Source organism: Pezoporus flaviventris, unplaced genomic scaffold, assembly GCF_033815535.1.
Source record: "Pezoporus flaviventris isolate CSIRO_AGI_PZ_B2104156 unplaced genomic scaffold, CSIRO_AGI_Pfla_v1 ptg000097l, whole genome shotgun sequence".
NCBI classification, from domain to species: domain Eukaryota; kingdom Metazoa; phylum Chordata; class Aves; order Psittaciformes; family Psittacidae; genus Pezoporus; species Pezoporus flaviventris.
Window position 1 is genome coordinate 1,435,277 of NW_026892645.1, and position 9,487 is coordinate 1,444,763.

Sequence of the window (9,487 nt, forward strand, 5' to 3'; positions counted from 1 at the left end):
AAGTAGGTACAAGTTTCAGATACAGCAGCAGCAACTCCTTTAAGAATGAACTTTGTTAATACACTATCTCTGGAGTAAAAGAACCCTTGTTCTTGAGCATAGCTCACTTACAAGTGAAAAACCTGAAGAACAGGATCACTTTTATCCTAGAGTAAGTGTTATGCCATAGGTCTACTTTTCTCTGAGCTCTACTAAAATTACTGTTATTTCCTGCAGCTGGTAAATTACGCTGAAGAAATGGATCCAGGATGCTTGTAACAAAACCTGGACTGCAGGAAACTTGTCGCCTAACTTCACGTAGATAATAACCTGTATTCTCTTAATTCAGTCTGACCAAGTCTTTGTTCACCTTGGTAGCAGCTATAAATATTCTTTTAACTCAGATACAGAAGCCAAGCTCTTACCATGCCACCCCATTCCTCAACAAGGGCACACACCAGGGCCTCCAGTGTGCCCGCTCTGCTTCTGCTGCTGGTATGGTTTAGTGGTAACACACAGCAGTGACTTCTGCTCAGATACATGCTTTCAGTTGTAATGATGGACATTTTGGCTTGCAGTGTTCTCCCCAGTGCCAAGAGAAGGCTGTATACACCCATCCTCTCTTGTAACCTACTCAGAGGGTCAAAGTACTCATCCAGAGCCAGGGTGGGCCTTTAAGCCCAAGGTACCGAGCTCTTCAGAGCCCAGTGCTCTGAAGCAGTTTATTTCAGCTGCAGCATAGCTCCATGTTTGCAGAGTCTGCCTGGAAAGACTGGGGGAGAGAGGGGAAGTGGTTTGCAGCAATATTATCATCTCAAAACCATATCAAAAGGCAGCGGCTCTGGCACGTGCAGGGTCTATCGGAAGAGCCGGTACACCCGTGGGAGCCGCCCGTCCCTGCTGGAGAGCGCTGCCTGGATGTGCTCGTAGGTGGGCAGATCTGTCAAGTCACCCAGGGCAGCCACAGCTGGCTTTTTGTGGAGCATCTTAGTGACCACTCTCTTGATATCAGTAGATTTCACTTGACCTGCAGGAAAAAAACAAAGCCAGAGGTGTGACAACTACATTCTGAAGAGCATGAAGCTTTATAAAGATGCTTTATGAAGTGATTGATGCTCAGAAAATCAATCACCAACTCTGGAGCTTCTCTACCCTGCTTGGTTTTTCCTTCCTTCTGACAAAAATAAGCATTGTGCTAGCTTGTAAGCAGTTGAGATCAGTTTGAAATATGTATCTGAAGTATTTATGCCCCCCCAGCTTCCCAAAGCAACTCATCTGTGCTGCAAGAGTATAAGTTGCGCAATGCTGACTGTACCTACAGTTCAGTTGAGGAAAAGCATTGTCTACTCACTGATGAGGGCACACAGCTCGTGAGGTAGCTTCCTTGTGTTTGTTGCCAGCACTTGCCTGCCCACATCCTCAAAGATAACCGGCCGAGACTCAAGGTTCATCATGAGCATGGACTTCAGCTGCGTCTTCGCTCGCTCCAGTTCTACCTGTCAGTGAGCAGCAAATACAAACGGATGTTTCCAAAAGCCTGGCCAGTGCTCTAGCACAAGGTACTGTGTAAGAAACAGTTTTGCAAACACCTTCCTCTTTGAATGTGCTGCTGAAGTTACCATACTGTTTTACAGAAATACAGACATGCTTATCTACAAAACTCCATTCTAGCCCGGCCAGTGCAATGTACTATTTCAGCTCCAAGACCATCTGCCAAGTGCAGACACTGGGCTGCTCACCTCTCCTACAGCTCCTGCCATGAGAATGAATTCTCTTGTGATGATTTCCACCATCTCGCGAACCTAGGAATGCAGATAATTGAAAGAAGATTAGAACGTTGCTGTCTGGTAATAAGTGGGTCTGGTAACAGGTTTTTGAATACAGGGCTGTGTACCTGTTTTGGGTCTGCACTGGCATGTATACACAGGAGACCTGTATCCTCGTAACTGTGGTGGTAAGAGGTCGCGTTGTACATCCAGTGGTGCCTGGGAGCATAGAAACAGTATTAAAAAAAATAAAAACAAGAATTTAAATGTAAAAATTAAACCAACACCCTCCTAGTGCCTTGTCAGGGTTCTCAGCAATGCCAATGGGACTGGTCAGTTCCTGCCTCTGAGGATTCTTGCACGTGCTATCTACTTCCTGCTCTTCGTTTGCACCCTTGAGACCAAGCCCAGAACACCACGGAGCTGTATCACTGGTACCTACTGCCAATTCTGTTACTATTCCCTAGTGAAAGGACGGACTGGGCTAGTGGAGGGTGACAGAATTCCAGGCCACCTGCTAGAAGACTGTTTCTGCTAAACCTTAAAGAGAAAGGCAAACCAACCTGTTGAGCACATTAAGATACAGTCGGGTGAACATGCCCTTGCCAGGCCCTCCAGCTGAAAAAGAACCTCCGCCTCCCATCATCATGTTCAATACTGCAAAGGGAATGAAATCTTCCTCCTGAATGCCAACAAGAAGTTCAGTCAGTTAAAAGCAGAGCTCCTGAGAGTCTGGGGTGAGTAAAGAGGGACAAAGAGACATGGCACAAGAGGAACTTCAAGGTCAGTGCCTTCTTCTTCAAACTGTCAGTGAAATGCTGCTTGTCTGTACGTGCAGCATCAGCAGGAAAAGTGCCAGTGCTTGCATAATGAGAGAGTATTCTGGGATTCCTCAAGCACAGAACAAGGGATTTTAGGTTAATACTTACTAAAAATGAGCAGCTTTCTAACCCAATCATGATGTGGGTAAGCTCTGGGATGGGAGTAGGGCCCAGGCTCACATCTGACATATCTTTTTCAACCTGTGGGAAGGGCAGACAGATTATCAGGACTGATTTTCACCTCCACTGCATCCAGCTTGATGTGCTCCCAATAATCAACCTGTCCCTCAGATATTAAAATCAAAATCTATGGAGAAACCACCTCAGGTCCAAATCTGCCTCTCCAACAGACAGGACGAGGCACGACACCACCTCCACCTTCCTTTCACCTTGACAATGCCTCCTGTGTACTGCGCCACGGATCTGTCCACATCCCTGGCCTGGCTGCTGCCCCACGCCGGCTCCACTCCCAGCAGATGCTTCCTGGCACACTCCACCAGCTGCTCGTGCTCGATTCCCACCCCGGCCAGCACCATCCTGTCCGGTGTGTAGTAGTTCCTCAGGTAGGAATGCAGAACGTCCCGGCCAATTTTGTCTGTGTTTTCCACTGGGCAGAACCTGTTCAGTCCAACTGTATTGTCTCTGTAGGCTGCCTAAAGGGAAACAGATACACTAAAGTAACAAATACTACTTCAATCCGTCCATCTAAACCTTCCTGCTTTAGAATGATGCTTGTCTGTTTGAGACATGTAAGAGGGGAGGGGCTGAGCATCATTTCACTAATGTCAGCACAACTCGGTGACATGTTGTCACCCATGTCAACAAAGACAAGTGACAGATAATTGCAGTTTAGGTTAAAATCTTTCATGTGGGTAGAATGGAGGATTTCAAAGTGGAGGGACAACAAAATTCTCCCTCCCCACCACTGAAATGTAATTTAGTAACAGAAAAGGAGAACGCAGTATGTCTCATACAGGGGCTGCATGGAAGATGGAATGGGTGTTTTACCGCATGGATCATTTCTGTGAGGAGAGGCTCTGGATCAGGTCTCATGTTCAAGTCTTCGAGCTCAAATCGAATTGCTGCTCGAGTCATCTCAATTTCCTCATCTGTAATACGAGGGAAAGAAGAGATCACACATCACAACCACCATGCAAAATCCCTGATCTCTGCATAACTTCTTGATGAGCACAATCTCATGAAGATTAACAGCAAGTTGTGCACTGGGAGTCTGTTCTGTTGAGGCAGAGACTCCTCTTCCCTCACCTGACAGCCTGGGCCGGAGTGCTACATCAGCCAGCAAGTTGACCACTGTGTCCAGGCCTCGGGCCTCGGCAGAAACAGCATACATGATGGTGTCCCTGCAACACAAAGCTGGGTTCTGCATTGAGAGGTCACTGAGAAGTTATTCCTGGGGAAGATTCCAACCGGACACAAAAGGAAAATTTTTCACAGTGAGAACTACCAGTCATTGGAATAATCTCCCCAGGGAAGTGGTGTCCAGCCCTGGACACTGCTGAGGTCTGGCTGGAGAGGGTGCTGGGACATCCAGTCTAGGTCATGCTTTGCCTACAGACTTTTATACCCCTCTCAGGTTCACTTTTGTAGTTTCTGCACAGCCACCACAATGGATTTCTGCTCCTTCCAAACAAGAAGCCGCTTTTACTGCCACACACCAGAACAGACACCTCAAGGCACTGTCAGTGTTAGAGCTACTCAGGTGATGGAGCATGGAGGAGAGTCATACCTCGATGCCTGGCAGTCACAGATGCCCCCGTGCTTTTCTAAGGTGAGGAGAATTTCATCTTTGCTGCCAAACTGAGCTGTGGACTAAGAAAGAAAACAGCAACGCTATGAGTTAGTAAAGCAGTAACTGTTCATACACCTTCAGGGCAGCCCAGAACAAGGCTCATCTTGGACTGTGAGGGTGTTGAGGCGCTGGCACAGGGTGCCCAGAGCAGCTGTGGCTGCCCCATCCCTGGCAGTGTTCAAGGCCAGGTTGGACACAGGGGCTTGGAGCAAGCTGCTCTAGTGGAAGGTGTCCCTGCTCGTGGCAGGGGTTGGGACTGGATGAGCTTTAGGGGTCCTCCAATCCAAACCATTCCACGGTTCTATTTTACACCCACTAACCGTGAAGGTGAAAGCACAATGGACCTTCAAAATACATCTGCAGTCCCAATAACTAACTAGGCATGCTGCCACCACCCATGGCAGCAGATCAGACCCTGGTGCTGCTCAAGCTGTGCACATTTACAGCGCCCCTCACAGACCCCGCCGGGCCCGGTACAGGACTCACGGAGAAGGCCAGCTTTTCCAGGAAGTGGGCGATGCCACTGAGGTATTTCGCTTCATGTCTTGATCCCGAGTTTACCAGAACTAGCGTTAAGAAGAGAAAGAGTCAGTGGCACTTTCACAGCCCCATCGCGTCCCTCCTCCGCCCGGGCCCCATAGCCCCCGCTCCGCCCGTACTCACGGCCCACGGTGCAGAACTGCCCGAACTTGTTCTGGGACGCGACACGCAGCCCGTTCTCCAGCACCGACACCCGCGTCTCGAACCGCTCCCGGCCCTCGGCCGCCGCGAACACCGCCTTGGGCACGCCGGGCAGCGGGCAGGTCAGCGACACGCTGGGGTAGGCGCCGCCGCCGCTGTAGCTCCGGCCGCCCGCCAGCCCGCACCTGCGGGGCAGCGGGACCCGAGTCAGTGCCCGGGCAGCCCCGCCGCGGGTCCGGGAACGGCTCCCCCCTCCCCGCCCGCCCGCCCCATCCCGCCCCACGGGGCCGCGCTCACCGCCGGGCCGGGCCCCAGGCGCGCCCCCTCAGCCACGCTATGGCGGCCGCCATCTTGCCGCCACCGGGAGCCTCGCTGCGCAGCCGCGGTGCCCCGGGAGTGGGTGGGCGGGGCTTAGCGCCGCCAGGGGTGTGGCTGCGATTGGGTGAGGCTGCAGGAGCCGTCGCTGATTGGTCGGTCCTGAGGGAGGGCGGGGCATCGCCTCAGGGCGGTCGGTGGCTCGGACATGGCGGCGGGCGGGCTGCCGGCCGAGCACAACCCCTTCTCCTTCCGCGAGTTCGTCCGCAGCAAGGCGCGGGGCGGCGGGGACGCGCCGCAGGTGAGGCCGGGGCCGGGGCGCGGTTGGGCCCCTCCGCGCTGAGGGGGGCTCGTCCCGCGCCTACTTCAGCGCCTTTGCTCCGCTTTCCGCTCGCAGCCCGGCCCGAGCCTCGGCCTGCTGTTGCTGCCGGATCCGGCACCGCCCGGCGAGGCGGGGGACGACGAGGAGGAGGAGGACGAATGGAGCGGGAGCTACCAGCCGCTGGCCGTGGAGCAGGCCCACCTCGCCGCTGCGGGCCCCGCATCGCCCTCCGCCGGCTCCTTCTGCGAGGAGCGGAGCGCGGCTTTCCTCGGAGTCCCCGCGGAGCCGGGCTCTCCTTCCCTGCGGCAGCCCAGTTACGAGGAGGTGAGCGCCTGTGCCGGGCTCCCGGCACCGTGCCCGGGGCAGGCACAAACGCTAACGCGGCCTCCGTCTTGTATTAGCCGAGCTCCAGTGCCGGATTGCTGCATAAACTCGCTCTCGAAGCTGCTGTCAGCAGGAGCTGCGCGCACCGCTTGGCTGCGCGTGGCAGCTTGATAGCGCAGCTTGAAGAGCAGTAGGCTTGAAAAGCTGTGCTGCAGCGTGAGCAGGAGCCTGTACCTTGTGTGTCCCACAGCTTTTGGCAACAGGTGACTTCCTCATGCTCCTGCCCTTTGAGGTCCTGTTAGTTTAGAGTTAATACCCTTTGAGGTCATTTAGAATTAACGGTGTTTGATTACTCATACCTGTCCTGGTGGCTCAGTGCCGCACAGGGTCAGTGTGGTTAAGTGGCTTCAAGAGGGCAAAACAAGGTGTGAAAGTAAGCTTGAGTGTCATAGAAAGTGCAAAACCCCCCGGCACTAGAGTTGAAGCTGGGTATTTTTTGTGGTACTGGCTTTGGAGTGTTGGTAGTGCTGGGAAACAGCACCCTCTTTTCTAATGAGGGTTTTTCTTTTCATAGCTGAAGGAAGAGAATGCCACTTTGAGAAGCAAGATCAACAAGCTTCAGATTTTCTCTGAAACTCAAGCAGACAAGTGCGTAAGCCACAGTGTGGGGGAAAGTAACCACATAGATAAGGAGTTGTCTTAAAAGAGGTTCTTGGTGGAGACAGTCACCATCTTTAAAGAGGAAGAATGTAGCTGAAATCTGTGCTATTTGTTTAAAAAGCTTTTTAACCTGATTTTCATCTTGAAAAAGGCTTGGAAAGTGAGTAGCAAACTGACTGCTGAGGAGTGTGTGTATGGCTTACACTTCATGCAGTTTAGGTGCTTTGCAACAATGAGGGTAGGCCTTGACAAGAGGCATTTCATAAAGCTTCAAAATAACAAAATAATCTTAATCTCTGCCATTTAAAACAAGAAAAGTGTTTTTCATTTTTGCTGGTGACCACTTTGATACTGGGAGCCTTGATTTTCCTGAGGTTAAACAACCTGGTGACAAGGTAGGGTGGTGTTTAAGGGTTCCTTAAGTTCCCATCTGAATCCTCTGCTGCTCCTTGCAGTGAGGCACCTGGTGCTTCCCTGGTGATGGGGTAACTGTTTCAGAATTACACTCTTTGGCTGATTATTTTCTATAAGGCCTTTCCTCTGGATGGGTCCCACTAATGCTAATGTCTGTGGAACACAGAAATCCCCTGAGCCACCCCCTAGAAGTGTAGTTCTGTGGGAAGTCTTCATTGCTCTTAAACAGGAAAGAATGAGCTTCTTATTCCTTCTCTGTTTTCTTCTGAAAAGCATTTTCTTCTGAAAGTATTTAATGCTGCAGGTGCTCACTGAATGTTGTCTCTTTTAAGGGTCAGGAAGCTTGAAAAAAAGCTTGAGGAAAACAAAATCAAAGAGGAAAAAGAAGCACAGGATTTGGAAGCAATGGTGCAGCATGTGGAACAGAACCTCCAGCTGATGACTGTGAGTGGTGGTCCTTGCAGAGGCATCTTGCAGTCAGAGCTGTGTAGTTCTCTTTTCCTTCCCTGGGAGCATGAGGGAAGATGGAGTGATCCCATCCCCCATGTGAGCACTGAGCAGCTCTGATGTGGGCTCGGACTTTCCCCCCACAACAACACCGTGTCCCAGTCAAGAACTTTTGTTACCTAAAATAAGGGCGGTTTTTGTATAAGTCCTGTTTCTGGATTCATCAACAACTTCAGCAGCTCTTTTGCAGCCTTCCGAAAGCACCTTCCATGTGAGCTAGGGGAGGGAGCTGCTTCTCCTGCTGCTTATTTATACCAACTACTGTTTCCCCAAATATAGTAGTAATTTCACATCCAGAAGTGATGGGTGGCACTGAAAGATATCAAAAAGGAAAACTGGGAGGGTGCAGAGGAGGCAGCTGCTCAGACGTGTCTGGGGCACTTTCCCTTCTAATGCATTTAGAACACGGGGTGGTGCATCCCAAACAGAGTTCTGTGCTGGAATCTGGCATTCCCATGTAGCTTAAACTGCCTGTTGCATCCTAAACACGTTGCTGTGGGATAAATGATCTCCGTTCTATTTCAGAAACGGGCTGTTAAAGCGGAGAACAGTGCTACAAAACTGAAACAGGAGAACGCGTTACTGCAGGTGGGAAGCAGTGCTCTCAAAGCCAGAGGGATATGGCAGGGAGTTCGGCAGAGCCTGTATGGCATTAGATGAGGTGTCAACACATCGGTGGCAGCTTCCATCCCTGCTTCCAGCACTGGCTCCTGGTTGGGTCTGTGAAGGAAGCAGGCTTGAGGGCATGCTGCTGTGGATGTGCCATGTGTGATTCCAGCTCAGTTTCCTGTGGGAGGCTGCTCTCCAGAGCTGGGAGGAGCCTCTCCAGGTGGTCTGGTTACGGGATCTGTTGTTGGTTATACCTAATAAACTGTGAACGTGTTCTTTAGCTGCTTTAGCTGGGGATTATTACCTGTGCGAGCTCTACGGTTTTGAGGTGAAGTCTCTCTGCTCCCTCCCCAGGTTCAGCTCAAGAATTACAAGTCGGAGAACGAAGCCTTGAGGTTGGGCCAGGCAGCGAGTCTGGCCACAGTGAGGCAGAACGCGGATGCTGCCCTGCAGAACCTTCTCACTGTCATAACCAACTCTCAGGCTTCCATCAGGTGAGTTGTTTTATGATGACTTCCTAACGCCATCCAGAGGTCACAGCTAAATGTCCCCAGGGGCTTTCCTTTCTGGATTGCAACTTGGGTTCTTACATCTCGTATGTTATCAGCTGCTCCATGTTCTTACCTGCAACATGTTTTCCTCCAAGTTTAGGTAATAAAAAAGACTGGAACATGCAAGTCTTACTTTTTTACTTAATGTCAAACCATTATAGAGGCTCTGTAGGTCTCCTACGCTTCTTCAAGGCTCCTGTACCTCAAGAACCACAGTCTTCAGTCCAGATAAACTGCTTCTGAGAAAATCACAGTACCCGAGTAAAAACAACTGGCCTGGCGCCTGCTTCACCCTCTCCCTCTTAACGCTGTGTCCCCCCCTCCTTGCAGGCAGCTGGTCTCTGGAGCAGAGTCACTGCAGCTTGTCGCCGATCTCCTCACATCTATAGACAGGATTTCGGAAGTGTCCCAAGATGGACAGTGACTGGAACAGGACGGAAACCATTCCCAAAAACTCTGGTTTTGATACTTGGCCTCATTGTGATACACAGAGCTGTTGGTGCTGCTGCCACTGGAGTCCTAAAGCCCAAATGGACAAGAGTATGTGCCTCTGGGTTGGGGCTGCGGGTCCTGCTTCCCCTGCACCCCGACTTCCCGCTGGGACCTCACAGAGCACTCGGGTTTGGCTGGAACTCCCGCTGCCGTTCTGTCCCCATCCGGACTGTTCCATTGCCACGGAGGGAGAAGGGGTCGGGAGGGGTTCGTGCAGCGCGGGAGGGCTCAGGCTC

The 9,487-nt window shown here is 51.5% G+C and overlaps 2 protein-coding genes across 2 annotated transcripts; one reads left to right on the forward strand and one right to left on the reverse strand.

Moving 5' to 3' along the window:
• Positions 1 to 214: 214 nt before the first annotated feature.
• On the reverse strand, positions 215 to 5,460 carry PMPCA (peptidase, mitochondrial processing subunit alpha). Its single transcript, XM_061476951.1, has 13 exons — positions 5,355 to 5,460; positions 5,040 to 5,242; positions 4,863 to 4,942; positions 4,314 to 4,396; positions 3,833 to 3,927; positions 3,575 to 3,675; positions 2,956 to 3,219; positions 2,675 to 2,767; positions 2,309 to 2,427; positions 1,874 to 1,964; positions 1,719 to 1,781; positions 1,331 to 1,475; positions 215 to 1,006 (listed from the first exon to the last, which is right to left on the reverse strand). The coding sequence occupies exons 1-13, from the start codon at positions 5,405 to 5,407 to the stop codon at positions 837 to 839; spliced, it is 1,560 nt and encodes a 519-aa protein (XP_061332935.1). The 5' UTR covers positions 5,408 to 5,460; the 3' UTR covers positions 215 to 836.
• Positions 5,461 to 5,571: 111 nt separating this feature from the next.
• On the forward strand, positions 5,572 to 9,466 carry ENTR1 (endosome associated trafficking regulator 1). Its single transcript, XM_061476933.1, has 7 exons — positions 5,572 to 5,673; positions 5,770 to 6,018; positions 6,593 to 6,666; positions 7,425 to 7,536; positions 8,125 to 8,187; positions 8,563 to 8,702; positions 9,090 to 9,466. The coding sequence occupies exons 1-7, from the start codon at positions 5,581 to 5,583 to the stop codon at positions 9,181 to 9,183; spliced, it is 825 nt and encodes a 274-aa protein (XP_061332917.1). The 5' UTR covers positions 5,572 to 5,580; the 3' UTR covers positions 9,184 to 9,466.
• Positions 9,467 to 9,487: the final 21 nt, after the last annotated feature.

Excerpts from the sequence above, each read along its gene's own strand:
- PMPCA (XM_061476951.1), bottom strand. The coding sequence starts at position 5,407 with ATGGCGGCCGCCATAGCGTGGCTGAGGGGGCGCGCCTGGGGCCCGGCC. Across the intron at positions 3,676-3,832 it reads ACTCCGGCCCAGGCTGTCAG|ATGAGGAAATTGAGATGACT; the intron begins GTGAGGGAAGAG and ends CTCGTATTACAG. Across the intron at positions 1,965-2,308 it reads TATCTTAATGTGCTCAACAG|GCACCACTGGATGTACAACG; the intron begins GTTGGTTTGCCT and ends CTATGCTCCCAG.
- ENTR1 (XM_061476933.1), top strand. The coding sequence starts at position 5,581 with ATGGCGGCGGGCGGGCTGCCGGCCGAGCACAACCCCTTCTCCTTCCGC. Across the intron at positions 6,667-7,424 it reads TCTGAAACTCAAGCAGACAA|GGTCAGGAAGCTTGAAAAAA; the intron begins GTGCGTAAGCCA and ends GTCTCTTTTAAG. Across the intron at positions 7,537-8,124 it reads AGAACCTCCAGCTGATGACT|AAACGGGCTGTTAAAGCGGA; the intron begins GTGAGTGGTGGT and ends GTTCTATTTCAG.